Source organism: Humulus lupulus, chromosome 1 (assembly GCF_963169125.1).
Source record: "Humulus lupulus chromosome 1, drHumLupu1.1, whole genome shotgun sequence".
NCBI lineage: Eukaryota > Viridiplantae > Streptophyta > Magnoliopsida > Rosales > Cannabaceae > Humulus > Humulus lupulus.
This window is the reverse complement of record NC_084793.1, coordinates 309,983,828-310,011,361: the sequence shown is the minus strand read 5'-3', so window position 1 is coordinate 310,011,361 and position 27,534 is coordinate 309,983,828. Positions and strand designations below refer to the sequence as shown.

Sequence of the window (27,534 nt, the reverse complement as noted above, 5' to 3'; positions counted from 1 at the left end):
AATAACTAAGATAACTACATGAGAATATATATATATATATATGTTTATAATGACCTCATTGTGTATTATATTAAAATTAGAACAAAAGCCAGAGTTGTTTTATATGGTCAAGACTACAACATCATAAAATGAGGACTTATTTGATTAAAATATGCTTTAATGATCTTCAATGTTTCCACTACTTAGACCAATACTATTATTATTATTATTATTCATTCATATTATTCACTTGATTTTTCTATGAACTTCATAGAAGTAACTCAGGATCACCACAGCTGCAGCAACAGCCACTCCCACGGCACTTTGTGCAATTATTACACCACACTTTGTAACTTCCTTGGGGCCAGGGGGAAGTGGACTGAAGCCTAGCTCTGAGAGCTTTTTGTGTGATTCCGCATAATCTTTGAAGAACGCATCCTCATCCTGCCGTAAAAAATTTTAGATCATCAGATTAAAAATCCCACAAAACACTCTTCACCCACTTAAATTTAACAATATTGCAAATCTCTTGATGCGACATACGATGATCGGTGTTATTTAAAATAGAAACATTAAATGGTGTTGGACACCATATTGATGTCTCATAACAATGTTCTAAATTTCCCTTAAAGACAAGTTAGAGATGCACAATTTTTAAACTAAGTTATTTGCATGAGGAAACTTCAAACTTATATGAGAGAATTGGTGAGCTATATTTGTTGGATTAAAATTCTATTTTATCGGCACATATATATAATGTATAATGCTATTATAAAATGTGATATAAAATTAAGTGACCAATTATGTTATAAATATCATAGGGTATTAAAGTATCATGAATTTAATGTGTAGAAATAGGAAAGTGAATTTTTAATTTTACAATGTGTAAAATTGGAAATTACTAATTATAAATTAAGGATGTGGTCTCCTATATATATGTATCATTTTATTCTATTCTATTTGTCATACCATTAATAAGAAAAGAGAGACTATTATCTCAAATAGATACCTATTATATAGAAATATCTAATCCCTTTGTACAATCTCCAACAATAGTTTCAGGTTAGTGCTTCCGCTCTCGTGTTAATCTTTTTCTTTAATTTAGCAAAAGATCTATAGAATTATGATTTAAAACTTTTCATTTATGCATTTATAATGACATGATTTTTTATTATATGTTGAAGATTATTGTTTGTTCATGTTATTTGACTGTATTAGAAATGCAAAAGATCTATAGAATTATGATTTAAAACTTCTCATTTATGCATTTATAATGACATGATTTTTTATTATATGTTGAAGATTATTGTTTGTTTATATTATTTGACTGTATTAGAAATTCTAACATTATCACCTTGGCATATAGCTCAACGTAGCCTCGGAATGCCGGATCATCTAGTAAAGCAATGTCTGTGGGAAGTTTCAATAGTCCTACTGATTCTCCTTTCAGTAGCTCCCTGCAGATTATATTGTTGATTAGCATATATACTTGTTAATAAGTACTTGTATGTTTAAGAGAATGAAAGTGCTACAGAATTAGGAGAAGTTTTTATTCATTTTCTTACACAAAGTATGAATTGTCGAACTTCAAAGGCTCACTTGTCCAAGGGCCATCAAAGCCTGATCGGTCCGGATGTGCTTTGCCCTAAAGAAATCAAATTAAAACATGATCATTTACGCGTGTGTTTAACTTCTATGAATCAATATGATACCCTATAGTACAAAAAGAGTTACCAATGTGTGGCCTCCAGAAAGTGCCACAATGTCCTTGTCAGATAGTCCCATGCGATAAAAGATGTCCTTTAGGTGTGATACTCCTGCAAGAAATTCAAAAAGAAAAAAACATTAATTAGGCAAAAATTACTTTAGCTCTCTTTTTCTTTTTGCTTTTTTGGGATGTGTTTTGTCACAAAACTCTATCACTATCCCCTAGTTTTGGTTTCTATTTTAGGCCTCCTAGTTCTAACTTGGTCATTGACTAGTACGATCACTTGGTCGAGACAATCTCAAAAACCATAAGCAATAATTAAGTTTCACTATTGTGTATTAGATAATAGGTAACCTTGTTGGAAAAACTGAAATTTGAACGTGGTTAATACCTTGTTTAGCATCTGGAAGACGTCCTTCTTCAGGAGATTCCAGAGAATCCTGATACAGATATGTAAAAAAGTTACTAAAAGGGTGATTATGAAACTTAAGAAGCTTTATCAACATACCTTTCTTCCTGGAACAAAGTCAATAGTTGGACCTCCAGTGACCTCAACGGCAACAACCCCAGCAAGCTAAACCAAACATAACAGAATATAACTTAATTGAATAACTCTATAAAATGGAAATATCGATGTCAATTTATAGAGAGGCTAGAGTGACCAGCTGAAGCTATATGCACATCTACAAACAATTTAAGAAACTAAGAAAAAATATATGCTAGGGTCACATAAAATTTACACTAATTATAACTACCCATATATGGTCCAACTTTAGAAAATATAAGGGGATAATAACTATGCCACATTCTTACAATTGGAATGGTTCTAAATTATTAATAGAAAATGTCACATACAGCAAAGATGACTGTTGAAGATAAATTGTAGCATTTTACAGCATACCATCTTATCCAAGGTCTGTAAAGATATAGAGGGTAGCACCTATCTATTAATCATATTCATAACAAATTATTGTTCAACTAACACAATTTTTTTTTCTTAGAATAATGATTATTATTGCCCCAGACAGACAGAGCCTCTAAACACAAACGATAATCACCTGGTAAAGATCAGCATAGGTAATCTTTGGATGTTTGGACTTCACTTCCTCTGTTATCAAAACACAACCAGGAAACAGTAAGAAAAATTAGGGGGGAAATTTTGGTGCTTTGATATCCATCATGTTGTCCAATGTTTTAAAATCATCAATTGTTAATTAGTGTTGTCAAAACATCAGAAAATCTAGATTAGTTTCAGTCAGATATCCCAGTTGCACAAGATTCTAAGTGTTCATAATAACAAGATTACTATAACAAAATTTGCTTCTGAAAAAAATTAGATCGAAATGGAAAAGCTCACCACATAAGTTAATGGCAATTTTCAAGCCACTATTTGCTCCATGGCCTAATTCATGCTCATTCCTGATTGAGCCATTGGGACCTCCAGTTTTGGTATGAACATCATAAGTTCCTGCATCATGCCACCTGACCAAAGATTTCAACACCACTAATATCACCATCTCTGTCACTAAACTTCACACCTCACTAATCTCTACATAAACATAAATCCTTTAAGCCTACTCTCAAATTTAAGAGTAGTACAGTTTGTGTAAATAAACACTCATATCTCTGCGAAGCAGTAACAATAAATCTTACTATCTTAGCTCTACACACACTCGATATTACTCTGTTTGGTCACCGAGAAAATTTTAACTGAAAAAGAGAAACCGAGTCATCGAAGCAAGAAAACACAGTTACACATGAGATTCTTCCATCGAGCTCTGTCATCAGCCAAGAAAAGAAAAACTATAGAGAGAAGACAGTAGAACTTACGCCAAACGAAGCATGATAGGAGCACAATTCTTGCTGGAGATCAAAGCGCGAAGGTCTCGACGAGCTTTCTCCACCTCCTTGAGGTAATCTCCATCTACCACGAGTGCTTCCGCCATTAAAACACGTTTCGTTCCTCACAAGCTTCTCTGAGAAGAAAACGAAGAAGAAGAAGAAGAATCGAGAACAAGTCAAGTCGCTATTTATACGATATGAGCGGTTTTGAGGACTAAATTTATATCGAAAATATTGGTATGTGTTTGGATATATGACAATATCTCTTATTGATGATGGATCTACGCAATTAAAGCGCGTGGATTGAACTTTCTTTGGAGAGAGTGATAAGGTGATGGAATGAGATATGCTAATGGAGCGTGACGGGTGTAGTGGTGGAAGCGCGTGTAGTTGGCTGGTTCCTTATCTTTATTGGTGTTCGTGCCTGTGTGTGATGAGTCTGGTCTGTGAGTGTAAGAACGGATTAACGAACTGATTCGTCGTACGTTATGGTTGAATTGGGCCCACTTCTTAATATTGGGCCGATTCTTTTGAAGATCCGTGATCGGGTTAAAAGGCTTTGCCATTTTCTTCGGCCCAATTTAGGATCTGTCAAATTTTATGGCTTTAAAAATAAGAGAAGTTTAGGTAAATATGGGAAAAATAAAAAATAATTATATAAAATATGGTAATTTTTGAAAAAAAAAATTAAACATAGTAATTTTATAGAATATAAAAAATATATTACCATAATCATAAATACACAAAATTATCTCTCACTTTCTCTTTTCTCTCCCTCGCGATATTTCTCTATCTTTTTATCCTTTTTCCTATCTTCTCCCTCATTTGGTTCTCTCATCTTAGTCCTCCGCCGACGATGCTACCTCTGCTCCGAAGACGATGACGCACCTTCGCCCCCACCCTTAACGGCGACGTACCTTCGCCCATCTGGATCTTCTTCTTCTTTTTCTCTAGTTTTATTTACATTCTCTTTGTTATCCTTCTTTTTTATATTTGGTTTTGTCATTTCAAATCTGATTTTGCAATTCATATTTAATTTTTTTCTTTTTAAATGTAACTATAACCGATTATAGTCACGAACTGTTCTGACATATGATTTTTTTTATTCATATCTTTTTATATATATATATATATCTAAATGTAACTAGTTATTAATTTAGATTTGTTTGTTTAGATCTGATTTTATTTTCTCACCTAATTAAGTAAATTCTATATTTGTTTGGAAAAAAACTGCCTAAGAATAAATCCTATATTTTAGATAACTCAAATTGAATGTTTCTATTTTAGATAACTCCAATTGAAGCTTAATTTTTACCTCAACATTTACACATGGTAATAATCCAAAAGGAAAAAGACAACACACAAACCAAACACAACTGTAACATAACTAAACCAGTAAATCTAAGAATAAATCCGAAACAAAGAAAAAAAAACATTCAAAATTAGGTGAAAAAAATCCAATAGCAATAATGGGACCAATCTTCACTCGTATATGCTGAGGAAAATCCATCTGTGTTTTTTGGCCTCTAGTCAAAAGGATTTTAAAATAAAGTTTTTTTTTTATATATATATTGATAGTAATTTAATATTGGGAATATACTTATTCGGTATCCTATGTTTTTGCAAAGTATCATTTTGGTACTCTCTGTTTTTAATAATGCTCATATGGTACCCTGTATTTTAAAATCGTACATATTTGGTACCCTAAACTCAGTTCTGATAGATAAAATTTTGTCAATTTAATCAAACCGTTGTCAATTATGTAAGTTATAAATTTAAATTTAATTACATAATTACATATAACTGATGATAGTTTGATCATATTAACAAAATTTTATCTATCAAATATGAGTTTAGGGTACCAAATATGTAGGATTTTAAAATACAGGGTACCATATGAGCATTATTGAAAACAGAAGGTACCAAAATGATACTTTGCAAAAACACAGGGTACCAAATGAGTATATTCCCTTTAATATTAATCGTTAAATTAAGATCAATGATCTATATTATAGTTGTTAGTTAATATTTTTAAAATTAAATTTTGATTTTTTCAAATTTTTAGAAGAGTTACATGATGAAAAAAGTGTATTTATTATGAAAATATAATATTATAAACTTTTCATTTTTCAAATACATGTCAATTTCTAAATATAGCTAGTGTTTCTTATTAGTTGGAAACAATATTAATTATGACAAAAAAAAAATTAAATTCGAAATTAATGTAAAAAAAAATATTATCTATTGGTGACTTGCTATACCAAGTTACTATGTTACCACATTATCATAAATATATATATATATAATAGCCTCCCAATTAAAATATATATACTATTTTATATATAATTATTATGAAAATATTGAAGTTTGTATTGACCCCACAATGCATCAGCTATAAATTGAAGAAGATATATAGTATTATTTATAAATAAACTAAATATAAAAAGTAATCAACTGAGATGTGAGATCAAATTAGTCACTGTAATCAATCTAATAAGAATAATAAATGTGTACATATTTTTATAAATATCACTTTTTGGTCTACCACATTCCCATCATTATCAATCACATATTTATTAAATTACAAAAAATGAGAAAACTTGTGGAATAAATAAAATATGAACGAGAATGATTCTCTCCAATTATCAAAGGAATGTCATTAAGAGTAATAGTTTTTATTTTTGTTGTTTTACTTTTTATAAAAAATAATTTAAATTATCTTTTCGAATAATTTTAATAAATAATATAATACAAATAATAATTCTAATTATTTCATATTTTATTCTCATTTATTTTTCTACTGACTTATTATGATTCCGATTACATGTTAATAAACATGTCATAAGAGTATCTAATTTATCATGTCATGTGATCATTCCCCTACGACTTTTTCGCTAATTATCTATCGATTTTTATTATTTATTGTGATATTAAAATAATACTTTTTCCACTTCCAAAAGTGTTAGTTAGCTTTCTAAATATAAATATATATAAAATTAAGAGTATGAATAAGGTTTTCTTTCAATTTTATTTATAACACTAGTAAAAAATTTAAACAACACTGGTTGGAAACTTGAAAATACCTTCATTTTTTCTTATAAAAATAAGTGTATTATACCATAGAAATGCCCACATTAAATAAATGGTGATCTAGTTAAAAAGAACCTATAAAAAGCTGCATGAATTTTTTATTATAAAAAATAGGTAAAATAAATGTCTATACATATGTGGAATAGAGCACTCAATCTTGCACTCCTGCCTGGGCCAGGCTGCCACACCAAAAGGAGAAGAATTGTTTAGTATCTTTCACATGTACATAAAATATATACTTGAATAGTAGTTAGTTGTAAATAAATAGTGAATGAATACTATATCCTTCCAAATAATATTTATTAAAAAGTATACATATATAATATTAGGGGAATTATGGGGTTTTACTGTGAGCCTTATCGGTAGAGCTCTCAGTGTTTATAACCCGTGAACAGTTTTTGACGTGATTTTTTTTTATGATCGTGTATATTGTAGCTATTTAGAGCATCTTGCAAATTTTCAGAAAATTCTGAATAGTTTGCAGTACCGAAAACTATGTTCAAACACGTTATTGCACGCGTGACTAATTTTTTTTATGTGCGTGGATTACAACATGTTTGAACCTAGTTTTCAGTACTGTAAACTATTCGGAATTTTCTGAAAATTTGCAGGATGGTCTAAATAGCTACAATATACATGGTCATAAAAAAGTCGCGTCGAAAACTGTTTACGGGTTAAGAAACACTGAAAGCCCTACCGGTAGGGCTTAAAGTGAAGCATCTATAGAAGAATTGTCCTATAATATTATATGGAATTTATTTGGTGCAACTCACAAAAAGAGGCACACTGGTGCACCTTTTTTTGTTTGCTAAGCGAGAACAGTTTTCGCCGCGATTTTTTTATGACCGTGTATATTATAGTTATTTAGAGCATCTTGTAAATTTTCAGAAAATTCCAAATAATTTAGAGTACCGAAAATAATGTTCAAACATGTTGTTTTCCACGTGTATAAAAAAAAATAGTGACGAGTGCAACAACATGTTTAACCTTGTTTTCGGTACTGTAAATTATTTAAAATTTTATGAAAATTTGCAGGATGCTCTAAATAACTACAATATATACAATCATAAAAAAAATTTGCGCCAAAAACTGTTCACAGGGTGCAAACTGCACCTCTTTTGTGAGTTGCATCGTAGAAATACCCTAATATTATATAAGGACATTATATTTGTACCTCAAAATTTGATTAAGAGACTATTTTTATTAAAAAAATAATATATAATATAATTTTTTTTTTATCAATTTATACTCACATTTTTCTATTTTTCTTCCTTTTCATATTCTAAAAAATATATGTAAATTATATATAACTTAAATATTTAAATAACTTAAAATATAATGCCCCTATTATATAATGTAGTATCACTATTGTAATTTGTTCTATTTTAATGACTTTGCCATTAGTGTATTATTGTACCACTTGAATGAACTCACTTATGTTCACCAAAATGACCAAGCTCATAAAGTTTTGATGTCTTTATTTATTGATCCAGCTCCATTTTGTATAACTCACCTAGGCAATTTTTCACTTAAGTTTTGTTTTTTTTTTCCACCAATATTTCACACAAATAAAGTTGTAATAAAATTAGAAAGGGTTTATATTTTTTGGACCAAGCTCATTACTTGTTTGGACCTTGTTTTTGATAAATTAATTTTTGGATTCTGTGTCTTGTAAAATGGTTCAAATATGCCCAAAAACCTGATTTTGATGAACAAAAAATTGAATATAACATCATAGTTCTTAGGCAAAATGACTATATTTGTGTTCTGAGTTGTTAGTTTGATGAATTATTTGTGATTTTAGTTATAAAAAATTTCATCAAAATCGGGTTTAGAGATCTATTTAAACTATTTTAGAAAATACAGAGTCTAAAAAGTAATTTGTCAAAATACAAGATTCAAATAGGTAATTAGACAAAATATAAGGCCTAAAAATGTAATAAATGGAAAACTTTGTAAACTAGTATTTTTTTATTTATTTTTTAAAAATAATGTTTTGAAAAATAGCTTATATTAATAAATTGTTTATAAAAATAATATTTTAGATGATTTATTTTTACTATTTTACTATAAAAAAATCAAATATTACGATATTTATAAATTAATAACATTATTCACATGTTAAAAGGTTGTATTGCTTCTAAGATTTTTTTATAGAATGAATCATTAAATTTTTTATAATAATTATTAAAAATGATTGATAATAAATGAATAATATGATTCTCATAAATTTGAGTTATGTGAATAGTGCTCTGTCAATAATAAATGGTAATAAAACACTTTCAAAAATAATAAAGGGTGGTAAAATCTGATAACTAGTTTTGAAAATTGGTGCACAGTAAAAAAATACACACAAGGGGTAAAAAGATGAATATTTATGAAGAAGAAGAAGAAGGGCATTATTGGTCATTTTGAAATATTACCAACCTGTGATGTTCTGTGACAAACAGATTCCACCATCACAGATTCACAGTTTCCTAAAAAGAAGTATTATTTAATTTTTTTTGTAAATACTTATTATATGACATATATATATATATGTGTATCCTATGTTTTATTAGAAGGTATTAAAGAAATTAAAATATGTGTAGGAGAATATACTTTGTGTGTAACTTTAATATTTTTTAATTTTTTATTTAAGAATCCAAATTGCAGATGATATACTTAAGAGTTGTCCTTCAACCACTATTTATATTTTATATGTTTGTCTTTTTCAAAAAATAAAATTAAAACCATTAATGTATGACCATTCTTAATTTTTTTTTTACTTCTCAGATTTCCATGTTAAGTTCCCAAGGCTGTTAATTAGTTCTTATCTCCAAGAAAAAGAAAAAAAAAACAGGTTGGTAATGTTATAATTTTAGATTTTAATTTATAAATAATATAGAGTAATAATATAATTTCAAATTTTAATATAACAAATAAATATACTTTTGATTTAAAAACTTAAAATATGATTAAAATAAAATACCAATATCTATGTGCAATTTTTTTAACTACAACCAAAATAAACGAGTGTTTCCTAATATATCTTTATTTAAAATTTATAGGTTTATTTTTCTTTAAAAAAACAAAAAAAAACTACAGGTTTGGAGTTTTAGATTTTTGTCAAATAATTATTTTTTCAACTCTTTTTCTTTTTGATAAAATTACAATGACACATAAATGTCATTACAAATAAAAATTGTTTGGCATTGATATTCATTTTTCAATTTTAGGTGATGTGACTTGCAAATAATTTTTTTTAAATAGAAAATATATTAAATGGTAAATAACAACAAAATAATAGGGAGCTACATATTATTTTGTCAAATTAAAATAATAATTTTTATAATATAAAAATAAATAATTAATTAATCTTAGGATGTTGATTAAAAGTTATGAGATTAGGGTAATTTTGGCATTTAAGAACATAGATTATAAAAAAAAAATGATATATAGGAATAGTGGCTCTCTGCCCAAAGTACAATACATTTGTCCCAGCAACTTCTCAAACCTGTCCTATGGAGCTATGCTCTTCTTCACCACATTCCAAACACAAACTCAAACCCACTTCTTCAACTTTCAGATCAATGTAGTACAGATCTTCTTTATCCATAACCATAACCAGAAGAATAACTAGTAGTAATTGAAGAAGAAGATGAAGATGAAGATGAAGATGGTCCAAGCTCTGTCATTTTCTGAAAAATAAAGTCTCAGTCTTTTCATGGTTCTATTAACTTGGGTTAAGAGTTTTACTCCAAACCCCAAAGAAGTCTTTTTTCTTTTAAATTTTCAAAATTTGCGTTAAAATGTGCACTTAAAGAGAGTGACTTTAGAAACCCAGCTTTTAGCTTGAACAGAAGCACAAACGCCAACATGGGAAACCCTCTTCTGCCATTAATGAAAGCTTCATCATCATCATCATCATCAACCACTGGCTAAAGGGTCACTTCTTTTTCCCAACCAAAGAAGAAGAAAAAAGAAAAAGTTTGGTTCTTTTCTCCTTTTCAAAAGCATTTTCTTCTGTTTCTTCTTCTTCTTCTTCAGCTTGATCAACTGTGAGTGAGAAAATCTAAAGATGGGTTGCTGTTACTCACGAGTTGAGAGAGAAGAAACTGTGTCGAGATGTAAATCTCGCAAGAGGTACATGAAACAGCTCGTCCAAGCTCGTCAAGCCATGTCCGCAGCTCACACCATGTACCTTCGCTCACTCCGAAGCACCGGCTCAGCTTTGCTTCAGTTCGCCAATGCCGAAGCTAATCTCCATCTCCACCACCACCACCGGGCTCACCACCATCTTCCGCCACTCCACCCTTCTCCGCCGCCGCAAACCCCACCTCGGCCCCCACCTCCACCAGTCCCAATGAGCCCGAGTTCAGACACATGGACGTCAATCACAGCCTCCCCAGCTCTTCCGCCGCCGCCACCGCCGCCTCCTCCTTCTTCCACATGGGATTTCTGGGACCCTTTTGTGCCTTCTTCGTCAAGGTCGGTGACCGAGGAGGAATGGGAAGAGGGCACCACTACAGTCTCCGAACCAGTGGCCGTCACCGTCACTGGAGCAGCTAGTACTGCCGCACCACCTTCGGTGGTCAGCGGATTTTCCAAAGACAGTTCGAGTGAGCTCGCCATGGTGGTGTCAAGGAACACTAAAGATCTAGTTGAGATTATTAAAGAGCTTGATGAGTATTTACTCAAAGCTGCCGATGCTGGTGCTCAGCTTTCATTACTGTTAGAAGTTCCAAGCTCTGGTTTTTCTACTCAGAGTAGCAATGGAGGTAATTTTTATTTATTTATTTAAAGAAAAATTAAAATATGGTAAGTGTTTTTACTGTGATTACTCACTACTGTTTGTTTCAGGTAAGGTTTATAACTATGGTTGGAGCTTGAGTCCATCTTCATGGTCATGGGGTTCGAGTCCCAAGCTAAACGGTTTTGGGAAGATGGGTAATGAAGTGGTCCAAAGTAGTATATTCAATCGTAGTGGAAGTGTTAATAATAATAATAACATCAATGGTAGTCATTGTTCTACCGTTGAGAGGCTTTATGCTTGGGAAAAGAAACTATTTGAAGAGGTCAAGGTAAGAAGATTATTATGATCATGTGATTGTGTTTTGTTTTGTTTTGTTTTTGTGTTCACATTAGTTTCTTTTCTCCCTTTTGGGAACCCCAAGAATGACATTTTATGGCTTGAGAATTTGCTGGACCATCTTAGTGATTTTGTTGAATTTGAATTTTTATAGGGTGTGGAGACCATAAAGATAGAACATGGAAAAAAGATGTCAACGTTGAAGAAGCTAGAGTTGAAGAGAGCCGATTATATGAAGACTGAGAAGACCAAGAAAGAAGTGGAGAAGTTGGAGTCAGAAATGATGGTTGCTTCTCAAGCCATTGAGTCAACATCTACTGAAATCATCAAATTGAGAGAGACAGAATTACATCCACAGCTTATTGACCTAGTCAAAGGGTTAGTTAGTCTTTTATTTATTAATTTTGGTCAATTCTCACTTTGTTTTGTACCATGTATTATTATGTATTACCGTACATTCTGATCACAAAGCACTAGTAGGCTTCTTTTCTTGTTTGTGAAGTTAGTGTGAAAATGGATAATTTTGGGGTTTTACAATAGTGTTTTTTTAGCTTGTTTTGAAGGGTAAGCCATTTTAATGGAACTATTAGAAACCAAAGAATTTTTGGTGGAAAAATTGGTCTCTTACTCTCTTTGAGAATCTTTAGTCACACTCACACCCCTTTTTCTAATTTTTCATACTTCTCTTGGAGTGTCATTGACAAGGTACCTTATAACGTTAGGTAATGGTTTTTAGGGCCCTATTACTTTTTTTTTGGGGGAGTCCTAATTTATATTTTTGTTGTTAGGAAGTAGAAAGTTTTATGTATCAAATTAATGACCAAAAAATGTAGTTATCTGGCTTATCAGAGTAAAAGTTAACTTTATATTCTGAGTCAAAGACTCAGAAAATGATGCTGAAATGTACAGTGGAGAAATTTGCTTTTTGACTGCTTTTATCTTTGTTGTTTCATGTCTCCTTGTCTCTTTGCTTTCTTTGCAAACATATCTCACAATCACAGTTACCAGATCTCTTGTTGATTTCTTCTGTTTTTTGAGTGTTTCTAAGAGAGACCCTTTTTTTTTTTTTAACATTATAGGGACTAGAATCCCTCACCACTCACCTATCAAAATAAACCAAAAAAAAAGCTCAGTGTTCTTAAGTTGATTCTAGGAAGTGAATAGTTAAACATTATCGCGTAAGAACGAAATTTTCTATAATTTCCATATCCACTCAACGTAAAAAATCGAGCACTGCTATACAGCAGGATTGGGATGAAAGCACAATCCTAGTGTTCAATACCTGTTGTTGCCAACTAATTTACACTTTCTCACTTTTCAACCTGCCCTGGAACATGAGTTTGTGACACTCAAGTTACTAGGTTTTTTGTTAATGATATAAAGTTAGTAAAGCCCTGGGGAATTATGGTTTGAGAAGTTGTCTCAGGTCAAATTGTAAGGCTATTTATTAGGGGTAGCTCAAGTGGTGGGACATGTGATTTGCTGAGGTTTGAGTCTTTTGTGTTCTAAGCAATCCCCGAATATTGTAGGGTTAGGTAGGGGAGCCTAGTTTTCGAGAAAAAAAAATTGTAAGGCTATTACAATACTTTACTTGGTTTGCAGATTAATGTGCATGTGGAGGAGCATGTATGAGTGCCACCAGGTTCAGAAGCATATCGTTCAACAGCTCAAATACCTCAACGCCATCCCTTCTGCCGAACCGACTTCTGAGATTCACAGGCAATCAACTCTTCAGCTTGAGCTTGAAGTACAGCAATGGCATATGTCCTTTTGCAACATGGTTAAAGCCCAACAAGATTATATCCAGTCCCTCACAGGCTGGCTCCGGCTTAGCCTTTTCCAATTTAATAAAAATCCACTGTCGAGAACTGGTCAAGAATCGAAAATCTACTCTCTTTGTGATGAATGGCACCTTGCAGTTGATCGCATTCCTGACAAAGTAGCGTCAGAAGGAATCAAGAGCTTCTTGACGGTAATCCATGCCATTGTTGTTCAACAAGCGGAGGAGCATAAACAAAAGAAGAAATCAGAAGCTGTGTTTAAAGAACTCGAGAAGAAGGTGGTGAACCTTAGATCACTGGAATGCAAGTATGGCCCGTACTCCATGCCTGAATCCTCTGGTGTTTCTAGAAGGAACCCAGTTGCAGAGAAGCGATTAAAGGTGGAAATGTTGCGAGCTAAGGCAGAGGAGGAGAAGACGAAGCATGAAAAGTCAGTGAGCGTGACAAGGGCGATGACCCTAAATAACTTGCAGATGGGATTACCTCATGTCTTTGAGGGAATGGTGGGGTTTTCAAGCGTATGTATGCACGCGTTCGAGTCAGTATACAACCACACCAAGAGTTCTGGTCAGGAGGTTGATGTTAAAAGGTTACTACAGTAAGAATTGTTTTTTAAATTTTAGGAAGAATGGTCAAATTCTTGTACATAGATTGTTCCTCGTTTTTGGTAGGCAGAGCAGAGCAGACTCATGGAGATAAATATCAACACAAAGTTGCAACATTTCTCTCTTCTAGCTGAGAATCAGGTTGACCTGATTTTGTTCATAGCGGTTATCTGTTGACGATTTGGAATGCACTAGAGCTACGAGTTTCGAATTACTTTATACTTTGGTCGCAGAACATTTGATATTGTAGTGCTTTGTTATCTAATTTTCGTTTACCCCCTTGTTTTTTTTTCCTCAAATGATAAGTTAAACTTGGTTTTAACTGATGGTTTCATATTAGTATTATTTGTTTGCAAATTAAGAATTCTCTCATGAACAGCTCGAATAAACTGCTGCCTCTGTATCTTGATATGTAGAAATTAAGTGGCAGAAACTATTCTAACAATTTCAATTTGAAATGGCCAAAACGGGTTCGGCACATACTATTCTAACAATTTCAATTTTCAAATGCCTAGCTTTGAAGCAGATCCTTCAACAAACTAGAAGTCAAAGAAAATTGTAGTAACATTATCCAACTAGATATTTACAAAGTCAATAATCAAGTTGTTAACTCGTCTCATAACAATGTGGCCTGAACTGAGCAAACATGTCTAGTTCCTTCTCTGTCAACCTAAGGTAAGTGGGCTGCGCCATGCACTTTGCAACGCAGCCAAGTCAAGCGCTTGTCACCTGTTAGAGACATAAATGTCTCCCTCGATGAAGGCTTGTTGAACATGTCGAGAGCAGCCAAGTAGAGTTTCTCATCAACACCTTGCATCTCATCCAATAGTTTGATACATTTTGTTACACTATATTTGGTGGCATTACATTGCTGTATGGCTGTTGTCCTCATCTTTGATGCGGCTGCCATCTCAAATATAGCTTCAGCAATGGCATCATCAATTCCCTTCCGCCCTCTTTTTCGAACACCAGTCCTAGGCGTGGAAGGCTGACCTGTGTCTTGAATTTCTACAACATCATCAGTTTCTTCAGATTCAGATGAGGACTCCTGCTGCAGGCACAAGGGCGTCGTTTGACCGATGTTTGATCGAGTCCTTTCCCCGAGTTCAGCTGACTGATCATGCTTCCCATTATTAGTTGCTGATTCTGAGAATATAGTGCATAGCTTTTTATAAATTGAGCAGCCACTGGCTTTCAAAGGCTCGACATCAGGATGTTCCTGCTTAAGAAAAGATTCCTCCACATAAGGCAGGTTTAGAATTTTCTTTTTTGCATACAAAACATCAGATAGTGAGACATACCCTGATGATTTCTGTCCATGCTTTCTCACTGGCAATAATAGTTCCTGTGGATTCATCCCAAGTGAAATCCCCTCGATCAAGAAGGGTTTTTACAGCAGCATATTGCCTCCTCAAGACTGCATATCGGTTCTTCAGTTGCTCCTTATCCCATTTGAGACCTGTTTTCCTATAAAAATCATCACACATGTACTTCCAAGATTTCTTGCCAAAAGAATTGTTTTGCCTATTCCCTTTGTAAACTTGTTCAACCATCAAGTCTGCAAGTATTTTAGTAAGATATGATGTCCATCTAGCTCTATTTTGTTGTTCCTGCTGCTGGGATTGTTCTCTCTTCGACCTAGTAACTCGGGTTGCCATCTATACAACTAGACAAGAACCAAGGTAAAAAGGTTTTCCTGTGTATGTTAGTGAATAAAGACATAGAAAATATGACCATTTCAAAGAGTTCATGGCAATCAGCTTATAATATTTATATATTGGCAATGAGTTTTATTCATAGAAGAAAATCAGAATGATATACACGAATAGCCAAATGAGTTTCCTCTCCATTTAAAAAGCATAGACAACCAATCTATGAAGTTATTACGTAGATTAAGATCTTAAATACAATATAACATCATCACAACAGAAGTTGAAACTGCAATATACCCTAAAATGACCTCTCAATTAGCCTTCTGTTCACTTACAAAATCAATCATGGGCAAATTATTATATGAAACTACTAATGAAAGACTAATTGGGTTCATATCTGCATAGAATCACAGTATTTGAAACAAAGCAGCTCTTGATGTTAATTTTATTTATTCAAAAAATAATCAAGGGAAAGAATTATCGAAACTTTTTTTGAAAAAATACAAAATACAAACTTTATCAATAAAATGAAAATATGGGAGAGAAATACCCACAAGAAAATCTGAAATAGGAAGCGTCAAAGCGTATGTATACGCATTCATTCGTAAAAATGGGTGAAAGTAAAATCTCCGGTGAACAGAATTAAGCTGATTCAAACCATTGAGGCGAAGATTCGATGGAAAAACTAAACGTGAGTGGCACATTTGGGTCGAATTGCAATCAGTTTCAAACCCTAAAAAAAAAATTAGAGAAAAAGATCCAATATACCTGCCAAAAGAAAACCCAGAACAGAAGCTCTGCGCTGAGGAGTGAATCGTCGATAAAAACTACATTTTGGAATGATTCTCCGATTGGAGATCATGAAGTCGATTGATTCAATCCAAAAGTTAAATTCTTTATAAGAAAAAGGTAAAGGAGATAGGAATGAATGGATGAATCGAAGAAAAAAGAGCTACATTTACAGGAAGCAGGAGAAGAAAGGGTCATTCTCGGAGCCTGAGATGCTCTAACAGTTGGGGTCTATTTCTAACTGAAAACGACATGTCGTTTTACCATACATTTCACATGTCGTTGGTTGACTTGTAAATTATGATGCTCAAATATACATGGCAAAATATAAAGTTAAATTATAATTTGGAGGGTAAAATAAGAAAAGATGTCGAGAGAATTAGGAATTAAGATAAGGGGTTCTAATTCTTTTTATATAATAATTTTTAAAAAAAATTATTTTGCTTAAAATTTCTAAAGTAAATTTTTTATTTCATTGTTTATATATTTATGTGTAATTTTTAATTAGAAAAATATTAAGTTTATAATTTCATATATTTTGAATACTTATTTTATTAAAATTTATACACTTTTTAACCTAATAGAAATTATTTAATTTAAAATTAAAAAATATATATTATATGAATTATAATATAGAGATATTATATAAAGCATATATCATAATAGAAAGTATATAAATATAAAGTTTTATGTTAAACTGGGCTTCATTGAGGTTGCAATGAGTTGGTTGAGATTGTATTTAGTTGCATAAACTTCTGTTTGTGGTTATTGCTGTAACGTCCCTAAGGTAGGGTACGTCTGCCACATACTCGTAATTCTAGGGTTTACGAGTAGGTAAGGCACTTGACCAAAAGAATTAAATAAAATGATACGAAGAAATACAGAAAAATTTAAAACTTTTATATAAACTTATTAGAAGAAATTATTACACGTATGAATACTTTAAATTTAAGGCAGCCATATGAAAACTCTAAACCATTATGGCATTGCTACTGAGTCCGTGCTCCACAAGTTGCTCAACAGCTAAAGCCACACCTGGAAAAATGTTGGAAAATAACATAATGAGCTAACGCTCAGTAAGCAAATCTCATGCATACACATACACATGAATGTCGTGAGTTTGTAGTGCACATATACTAATATGCTGACTTATATACTTATGCATTTCATTTATTGCTCATGCACTTTCAAACTTTACTTTTATGCTCTTTCTTTTAGTTTCACATTTTTTTATGGGCCCAATATCACTTGTGCACACTGTTTGATTCAGCCAATGCCTGCAGGGCTTGTTACACATATCATATAGAATCCCATGGGTTCTCCTCCGGCTAGCCATCATCTCAGCTAGGCTCATCATAACACTCATTTCATCGTTGCCATAGCTGCCATACTTATTACACATATGGAGGAGAAAGACGGAAACATGGCAAACATATCTGAATGGTCAACTCTGACCTAGCCCACACTAGTGGGCAGCCACTATAAGTCTTATAGACTTCCGTCTTCTTTACTGAACTTACTTGATTGCTTCATCAAAACAGTGGCACCCTTTTTAAACATCTTATTATCACTTTGCTTAAGCCTTGTGTCATTAAAATGTTTAACTTTACATAAGACTTTTCAAGACATTTCATAACTTTTCTCATATCCATATGCATGGTCTTATATCACATAATAATGTATCACATAAATGTACATGCCATGCATACATGCTGATGCTGAAATGCCAATGTTCGTGTTCATGACTGATGTTGATGGTATTCAATCAAGGCATTATATCACATCTCATATAACTCAAAACATCTTTAGTCATAATACATGAAGCTTTGGGTTGGTGGCGTTGTTATACCTTAACGTAGAGCTATGGCTCAGATCTAAGGTTTCTAGCCTAAAAACTTAAACGCTTCATATATCATAACATATAACAAATCATGAACATAGAGTAATCCACATATCCATCAACATAAGAACACATACTTGCACATAATTCATATCATTCTTAACCAAGTAAGACATCTTTCACATATCACAGAATTCATCAATTACATATCACACAACACCCTTATGGTGTTCATATAACCATTCTTCACATACTTATCATATGCATCATCATCATACCATACTTAACTCATCAGATGTACACAATCAATGTAGTCATGCATCTTACACTTAAGCACAAAAGGTGAGATTTACTTACCTTAGGTCCTTAGCTTATTTTAAAACGGCTCACCAAGAGTCAATCAATCAAATCCATACAAATCTTATTCAAGGCACATAATTTATTAAATTCTATCTAATCCGTAAATATACACTATTAATAGTGTATATTAATCATACCAGAAACTATATAAATGATAATAATAATTATAATCCTAACAACAATAATAATTATCGTCTATAATTAAACTTATTTCGATATTAATAACAAAATACTTCAATAGCAATACGTATATGGATGTATATATTCAAATAGTCATTTTATAAAAGAAATCATATTTGTAACATAAAGTTGTAATAATCAATATAATGATAATAATATAAATATAAATATTTATATTATTATTAGTTAGTCATAATATCAATTCCAGTGATATAATAAATATACTTTCTCCAAACTTCACTGGTCTTACAAATATCAATAACTGTAGGAAACTAATATTTGATATTATTTTAATATTCAAATATTAATATACAATAATAATGGTTAGATAATAGGTTTACTATAAATCATACTTTTCATATATATATATATATATATGAATCTGTATTCTTGATTTACTTAACAAAATAATAACAATAATAATTAAAATTACTTAATCATAATAATTTCCATATTAATATAAAATCAATTAAATATGTATTTTTATACTTGATTTAATATCTAATATTTTCTAGAAAATTAGACAGCACAACGGCTATAAAGTGGACAATTCCAAAATCAAAACCTGTATCAAAAATATATATAATCCCAGACAGCCAGTAAATTACAGAAAATATTCCATATATCAATAATATATAATTATATACCATAAATACACATAATAACAATTACTCTAATCAATCACAATTAAATCAAAATATATAGGTTAAAGAAATTATACCAAAATGATCGGGTTCCACAATAAGTCAAACGATGATTTTCTGAGACTCAAAACGTACTTCGGAACCTCGAACACTAAGTTTCGACCGTCGGTCTACGGTGGATCGCGGTGGCTCGTGGTGGGCCCACCACCCAACTATGGTAGATGTAGGAACAAGTTATTGGGTTTTGAAGCCCACAACACGAGGAGCACGATGGTGGTGACGGATCGGAAAACGGATGCCCGAGGTGGCCGAATCGCAACTTTAAAGTCGCGGGGTGGCCGAACTTAAATCGAGTGGTTGAGGCGTTTAATCGGCGAGTGAGCTCTAGATTCCCGCGTTGGTCGATAGTTCGGAGGCCTCTGAATCCAACGGTCCAGCGCGTGGCTAAAAATGGTGGCCGGAAAGTACTCCTGCGTCGTCGGCAACAGTGATACGTAGAGGAGAGAGAGAGAGAGAGAGAGAGAGAGAGGGGTTTTCTGAGGAGAGAGAGAGAGGGGCTCGGGTAAAATGAAAGGCTGAAGCCTTTTATTTTATTTTATTTTATTTATTTATTTATTTATTTATTTTTAAAAATTACACTTGGACCCAAAATACTAAAATTCTTTTCAAATAAGCCCTTTAGCCAAACTTTCTTAATTTTATAAAAATCCCCAATTAAAATTATATGACATTTGGGTCCAATACTTGACTACTCAAGTTTCTCTTTCTTTAATCTCATTAAAAACATAAAATCATATTTTAAACACTATTTTTCCATTACTATTTCTTAAATTTGTAAAGTTGTACATTTTATGTATTAAAACTTTGATTTATAATAAATAAATGTATTATGAAAATGTTGGATATTACAATCCTTCCCCCGTTAAAATAATTTCGTCCTCGAAATTTCAAACTAAAATTTGATAATCGGAGACAAGAACTACCATTACAAATAAACAGAACAACATTTCACAGCATAAGATTTTATACACAACACTTACTTTCACCCCGAAAACAAAACTTATTCCTGACTTCTTGTAATCCTTATCATATATAAAAAGGCGAGGATGTGTAAACACCTCACATGAGGACTACAATATAGATAGAAAGGAAATAAGCTATAACAATAGTATAAATTACAATGAATGTATACGAAAATACAAACGAATCCTCATCATCCATACTTTTGAACACAAACCACATAACGTAAGAAGAGAAAATGACCATCATCATGAAAACATCCTTGATCTTCATGTCTTACAGTCAATTTTTTTTTTTTTTTTTTTTTTTTAAGCAGATGCAATTGACTGGTTATACCTTGATAATAGATGCTAAATTGAGCAACAAGTTTGTTCAATAGAAAGTTTTTCGGCATAAAAAAAAATTGGATAACTAGAAAACAATTATATAGCCGATGAAGATTATTCTTTAAAACCAAGTCTCTGTGAAACCCTTTCGTTGTCAAAACCGACTTCTTGCCCTGAATGAGAAATAGTGAGATAGGCCATTCATTAGGTACCAGTTCAGAAAAGCCTGACTCTCATTCTTTCTCTAAGAAAACATTTAAAAATCAAAATTGTTTCCAAATGTATAAAATAATAAAGGGCATATTGATACTATGCTAGAATGCAAATAACCGTGGCCACTCGGAAATTCACACACTTAGCTTAGTATCCCTTCATTGAATAAAACATGGGATAAGTCTTGACTGACCAATCCACCACTTCATCTACGAAAACGAATAATTCTCACATGTCTAATAAGTTAGACATGTCTCATTTCAACACCTATACCAATAATACTCAGTCATCACTTCACATAAGTAATACATTATCTTACTTTCGGGATAAAACAGCTAATATACTATAATTTAATCGCCGAAAGTAATTCACACTACAGAGTAATTCAGTAAATAACATTTATCACCTCGATTCATTCAACAATTTACAAATTGTTTCCATGTTCAAATCAGGATCGCAAAATCAATAGAAGTGATTTCCATGTCGACAACATCTAATAAGTTTGACTTTCATCATCAAAGAGGATAGCGTAACACATTGAACAAGATAAAATCTGTGATATCTATCTTGAAAACAAACAAATTCAAGGATCCAATGACCCAACAGTTCAACACATTTTTCTATAAATAAAATTCATCACATACACACTAAAACACAATCAATCTCAAGCTTTTGAAAACCAAATCATTATTACTTCCGTCCATTACTCAAGCTAAGCAACCCATGGCATCCTCATCATCTCAGCTGAACTTAGACCTAACTTTAGCTTTACCTGAGCCAAATCTTCCCACTATCGAATCTTCACCACAAATTTCTGCACCCCTACCACAGCTAATGGTGTATCCTACAGTACACATCCCAGAACGAAATACTCAATTTCCCAGAGTTTGGCTTCCCAAATTTTATTCTGATACTGGCCTTGTCACAGTGGAGGATTCAGCTATGCTCGATAAAAAGGTGGCCATTAGTATAGGTCAAAGCATACTCACCCCTAAAGACCAAATAATTTTATCCCATAGGTCAGACCTACAAGCTGTAAAAGATTCCTTAGTTCTTACCACTCAGGCGGCAGCATCGGTCTCAAACCTAGGCCAACGGGTTCTTGCAAGAGAACAAGAGGTTGACCACTTGAAAAGGTATATAGAAACACAAAAACAAGAGATGATAACCATTAGAAATGCCAACAAGGCATTGACTCGAGAGAAGGAGAAGTTGGTTAAGGAGAATGGGACTTTAACTACACTTCTTGCTAACTACTCAGTCGATATGAAGGAAAAATTTCAGACACTGCAAACTACTGGGGAGACCCTTAGAGTTGAACAACAAAAGTTGATTGACGAGGTAGAACGTGTCCAAAACCCCAATCCTTAATAGATTATGTATTTTTTTTTTTTTTTTTATCTATATATTACTACTGTTTCACTAAAGTCTCTTATCGTGTGTGCTCTCAGCAACAACCTAAAACTTTGCTCTCCAAAACACTAACCTGACATATTAACCCTTAACACACTAACTGAACTGATAGATCACTTTCAAAGCTTGAGAATATCAATTAACAATCCAAACATCGACATCGATAAATCATCAATTATTTATCACATCAATAATAAAGGCATGCATTCAGATAAATAACAAACTTCAATTTCTCTACCGTGCATGAGAATATTCATTTAATCCAAACTCATACTTATATCATGGAAACTCAAACACACAATGAGTTTCTAATACAATTATACAACATCATTAACATACATTAACTAAAATATGGATAAATTATACTAACCATTAACGTGTGGCTTGTCTTGTGGCGGAACTCAGTAGCATTTCAGATCCCAAAATCTAATAACATAACGAGTACACGGCATCTACAAACTCAAAGCTCTGATACCATTTGTAACGTCCCTAAGGTAGGGTACGTCTGCCACATACTCGTAATTCTAGGGTTTACGAGTAGGTAAGGCACTTGACCAAAAGAATTAAATAAAATGATACGAAGAAATACAGAAAAATTTAAAACTTTTATATAAACTTATTAGAAGAAATTATTACACGTATGAATACTTTAAATTTAAGGCAGCCATATGAAAACTCTAAACCATTATTGCATTGCTACTGAGTCCGTGCTCCACAAGTTGCTCAACAGCTAAAGCCACACCTGGAAAAATGTTGGAAAATAACATAATGAGCTAACGCTCAGTAAGCAAATCTCATGCATACACATACACATGAATGTCGTGAGTTTGTAGTGCACATATACTAATATGCTGACTTATATACTTATGCATTTCATTTATTGCTCATGCACTTTCAAACTTTACTTTTATGCTCTTTCTTTTAGTTTCACATTTTTTTATGGGCCCAATATCACTTGTGCACACTGTTTGATTCAGCCAATGCCTGCAGGGCTTGTTACACATATCATATAGAATCCCATGGGTTCTCCTCCGGCTAGCCATCATCTCAGCTAGGCTCATCATAACACTCATTTCATCGTTGCCATAGCTGCCATACTTATTACACATATGGAGGAGAAAGACGGAAACATGGCAAACATATCTGAATGGTCAACTCTGACCTAGCCCACACTAGTGGGCAGCCACTATAAGTCTTATAGACTTCCGTCTTCTTTACTGAACTTACTTGATTGCTTCATCAAAACAGTGGCACCCTTTTTAAACATCTTATTATCACTTTGCTTAAGCCTTGTGTCATTAAAATGTTTAACTTTACATAAGACTTTTCAAGACATTTCATAACTTTTCTCATATCCATATGCATGGTCTTATATCACATAATAATGTATCACATAAATGTACATGCCATGCATACATGCTGATGCTGAAATGCCAATGTTCGTGTTCATGACTGATGTTGATGGTATTCAATCAAGGCATTGTATCACATCTCATATAACTCAAAACATCTTTAGTCATAATACATGAAGCTTTGGGTTGGTGGCGTTGTTATACCTTAACGTAGAGCTATGGCTCAGGTCTAAGGTTTCCAGCCTAAAAACTTAAACGCTTCATATATCATAACATATAACAAATCATGAACATAGAGTAATCCACATATCCATCAACATAAGAACACATACTTGCACATAATTCATATCATTCTTAACCAAGTAAGACATCTTTCACATATCACAGAATTCATCAATTACATATCACACAACACCCTTATGGTGTTCATATAACCATTCTTCACATACTTATCATATGCATCATCATCATACCATACTTAACTCATCAGATGTACACAATCAATGTAGTCATGCATCTTACACTTAAGCACAAAAGGTGAGATTTACTTACCTTAGGTCCTTAGCTTATTTTAAAACGGCTCACCAAGAGTCAATCAATCAAATCCATACAAATCTTATTCAAGGCACATAATTTATTAAATTCTATCTAATCCGTAAATATACACTATTAATAGTGTATATTAATCATACCAGAAACTATATAAATGATAATAATAATTATAATCCTAACAACAATAATAATTATCGTCTATAATTAAACTTATTTCGATATTAATAACAAAATACTTCAATAGCAATACGTATATGGATGTATATATTCAAATAGTCATTTTATAAAAGAAATCATATTTGTAACATAAAGTTGTAATAATCAATATAATGATAATAATATAAATATAAATATTTATATTATTATTAGTTAGTCATAATATCAATTCCAGTGATATAATAAATATACTTTCTCCAAACTTCACTGGTCTTACAAATATCAATAACTGTAGGAAACTAATATTTGATATTATTTTAATATTCAAATATTAATATACAATAATAATGGTTAGATAATAGGTTTACTATAAATCATACTTTTCATATATATATATATATATGAATCTGTATTCTTGATTTACTTAACAAAATAATAACAATAATAATTAAAATTACTTAATCATAATAATTTCCATATTAATATAAAATCAATTAAATATGTATTTTTATACTTGATTTAATATCTAATATTTTCTAGAAAATTAGACAGCACAACGGCTATAAAGTGGACAATTCCAAAATCAAAACCTGTATCAAAAATATATATAATCCCAGACAGCCAGTAAATTACAGAAAATATTCCATATATCAATAATATATAATTATATACCATAAATACACATAATAACAATTACTCTAATCAATCACAATTAAATCAAAATATATAGGTTAAAGAAATTATACCAAAATGATCGGGTTCCACAATAAGTCAAACGATGATTTTCTGAGACTCAAAACGTACTTCGGAACCTCGAACACTAAGTTTCGACCGTCGGTCTACGGTGGATCGCGGTGGCTCGTGGTGGGCCCACCACCCAACTATGGTATATGTAGGAACAAGTTATTGGGTTTTGAAGCCCACAACACGAGGAGCACGATGGTGGTGACGGATAGGAAAACGGATGCCCGAGGTGGCCGAATCGCAACTTTAAAGTCGCGGGGTGGCCGAACTTAAATCGAGTGGTTGAGGCATTTAATCGGCGAGTGAGCTCTAGATTCCCGCGTTGGTCGATAGTTCGGAGGCCTCTGAATCCAACGGTCCGGCGCGTGGCTAAAAATGGTGGCCGGAAAGTACTCCTGCGTCGTCGGCAACAGTGATACGTAGAGGAGAGAGAGAGAGAGAGAGAGAGAGAGAGAGAGAGAGAGAGGGGTTTTCTGAGGAGAGAGAGAGAGGGGCTCGGGTAAAATGAAAGGCTGAAGCCTTTTATTTTATTTTATTTTATTTATTTATTTATTTATTTATTTTTAAAAATTACACTTGGACCCAAAATACTAAAATTCTTTTCAAATAAGCCCTTTAGCCAAACTTTCTTAATTTTATAAAAATCCCCAATTAAAATTATATGACATTTGGGTCCAATACTTGACTACTCAAGTTTCTCTTTCTTTAATCTCATTAAAAACATAAAATCATATTTTAAACACTATTTTTCCATTACTATTTCTTAAATTTGTAAAGTTGTACATTTTATGTATTAAAACTTTGATTTATAATAAATAAATGTATTATGAAAATGTTGGATATTACAATTGCAGTGGATTGCATGAGGTTGGATAGATTTGTATTTGATGTTATAGTAGATTGCATGAGTTGCATTAAGATAATTAAGTTGCATAATGAGGTTGCTTAAGCTGATTTAGTTGCATTTGAGACTACATTGGATTGTATGAATTTATATTTGAGGTTGCAGTTTTATGATTAATATATAACCCTAAAGTACAATGCATGCATAGAAAATGATGAATGTAGCTCCATAAGAAAAAAGCTACACTTGTTCTTCACCTAAATACTGTTGGAACTTTCTTTTGTGAATTGCTAAAAGTTGAAAAAAAAAATAGTTGACCACCACACATGGAGTTGAAACACTCTTCAACGAGTGTATATAAGTTGCAAATTCTATGTCTTGGAGTGTGCCCCAAGGGGTACCCAGTTTTGTGCGCATGGGTGAGGACTCACACACTTGACCACCACACACGCGTGCCGCCGACCGAGCCGAGCTGGGTGGTGTGGTGTTGTATTTTTAATTTTTTCAACAAAGGTTACTAAACGTTTATTATTTTATTAATTAAATTAATCTTAAAACGTTTATTTTTCAAAAATACAAGAACGATCTTCTCGGTGCGTGGTTGATAGACTGCCGTGCACACTTAGGGCAGAGCCGTGAAACGTCTTAAAGATAGCGACTTTGTCCGCGACTCAGCCAGAAAAATTGATCGGTCGTTCCAATTTTATTTTCTATTGAGGAATATCAAATACAAGTAGTGATGTCATATAAATTAAAGTTGGATTTGCTACTTTAATGACAAATTCATATTACTTATGGGTAATGAAAGAAACTTAATCACTATGAATGTAAGTATTAAAACAAAGTAACATCAATTTCTAAACTCACGAAAGATTATCATAGATCTGAAAATATACATTAGCAAAACTTGTACAATCTAAAGTAAATTATCTATTCAGATTGTATAACAAAATCAAGAATTAGAAAAGAACAGTAAAAGAACAATTCCAAAAACTTTGACAGAACACTCACTTTGAACACTCTTTAAAGACCTGACTGAAATCCTTTCAGTTACTGTCTAATCCAAGCTTTTGCTTCCTCTTTGATCTTCAAAACCCAGCCAGATTTCCTCAGCTTCTTCTTCAACATTTTCTCTTGCACCTGCAACAAAGAGGCTAAGACCAAAAACTGAAATCTAGGATTTTCTATTAGAGTTAGTTAGATTTGATCAGCTCAATATTTTATTTATAGTAAGTATGACAGGACCAAGTAACATCACATAGTCACGTGTGAACTGCAAGCTCGAGAAAACAATGTCAGTTAAACTAAACCACTATCCCATCAATTTAATGTGTACAACTCATAATATTGAGATAAAATAGACCACAAGACAG

General features: G+C 32.4%; 3 protein-coding genes across 5 annotated transcripts; 1 reads left to right on the top strand and 2 right to left on the bottom strand.

Moving 5' to 3' along the window:
- Positions 1-41: 41 nt before the first annotated feature.
- LOC133812870 (L-ascorbate peroxidase 3-like) lies at positions 42-3,727 on the bottom strand. The gene is made up of 9 exons (XM_062246699.1): positions 3,518-3,727; positions 3,045-3,169; positions 2,746-2,795; positions 2,196-2,261; positions 2,079-2,127; positions 1,714-1,796; positions 1,545-1,624; positions 1,334-1,436; positions 42-423 (listed from the first exon to the last, which is right to left on the bottom strand). The coding sequence occupies exons 1-9, from the start codon at positions 3,631-3,633 to the stop codon at positions 226-228; spliced, it is 870 nt and encodes a 289-aa protein (XP_062102683.1). The 5' UTR covers positions 3,634-3,727; the 3' UTR covers positions 42-225.
- Positions 3,728-10,081: 6,354 nt separating this feature from the next.
- On the top strand, positions 10,082-14,398 carry LOC133812867 (protein ALTERED PHOSPHATE STARVATION RESPONSE 1). Its single transcript, XM_062246694.1, has 4 exons — positions 10,082-11,379; positions 11,462-11,682; positions 11,845-12,068; positions 13,293-14,398. The coding sequence occupies exons 1-4, from the start codon at positions 10,680-10,682 to the stop codon at positions 14,071-14,073; spliced, it is 1,926 nt and encodes a 641-aa protein (XP_062102678.1). The 5' UTR covers positions 10,082-10,679; the 3' UTR covers positions 14,074-14,398.
- A 224-nt stretch (positions 14,399-14,622) lies between these two features.
- Positions 14,623-16,734, bottom strand: LOC133812869 (L10-interacting MYB domain-containing protein-like). 3 transcript variants are annotated; one of them, XM_062246698.1, is made up of 3 exons: positions 16,497-16,734; positions 15,378-15,734; positions 14,623-15,295 (listed from the first exon to the last, which is right to left on the bottom strand). In XM_062246698.1, the coding sequence occupies exons 2-3, from the start codon at positions 15,732-15,734 to the stop codon at positions 14,747-14,749; spliced, it is 906 nt and encodes a 301-aa protein (XP_062102682.1). In that variant the 5' UTR covers positions 16,497-16,734; the 3' UTR covers positions 14,623-14,746. The 3 variants fall into 3 exon arrangements, with proteins under 3 accessions (XP_062102682.1, XP_062102680.1, XP_062102681.1); XM_062246696.1 differs by having other exon boundaries at positions 15,378-15,742; positions 16,497-16,733; XM_062246697.1 differs by lacking the exon at positions 16,497-16,734 and adding an exon at positions 16,283-16,482 and having other exon boundaries at positions 15,378-15,742.
- Between the last annotated feature and the right edge of the window lie 10,800 nt (positions 16,735-27,534).

Coding starts and splice junctions, on each gene's coding strand:
- LOC133812870 (XM_062246699.1), bottom strand. CDS start 3,633: ATGGCGGAAGCACTCGTGGTAGATGGAGATTACCTCAAGGAGGTGGAG. Junction 3,170..3,517: donor CCTATCATGCTTCGTTTGGC/GTAAGTTCTACT, acceptor ATCTTTGGTCAG/GTGGCATGATGCAGGAACTT. Junction 2,796..3,044: donor AATTGCCATTAACTTATGTG/GTGAGCTTTTCC, acceptor TTTTGATAACAG/AGGAAGTGAAGTCCAAACAT.
- LOC133812867 (XM_062246694.1), top strand. CDS start 10,680: ATGGGTTGCTGTTACTCACGAGTTGAGAGAGAAGAAACTGTGTCGAGA. Junction 11,380..11,461: donor TACTCAGAGTAGCAATGGAG/GTAATTTTTATT, acceptor TGTTTGTTTCAG/GTAAGGTTTATAACTATGGT. Junction 11,683..11,844: donor AACTATTTGAAGAGGTCAAG/GTAAGAAGATTA, acceptor GAATTTTTATAG/GGTGTGGAGACCATAAAGAT.
- LOC133812869 (XM_062246698.1), bottom strand. CDS start 15,734: ATGGCAACCCGAGTTACTAGGTCGAAGAGAGAACAATCCCAGCAGCAG. Junction 15,296..15,377: donor CATGGACAGAAATCATCAGG/GTATGTCTCACT, acceptor TTTCTTAAGCAG/GAACATCCTGATGTCGAGCC.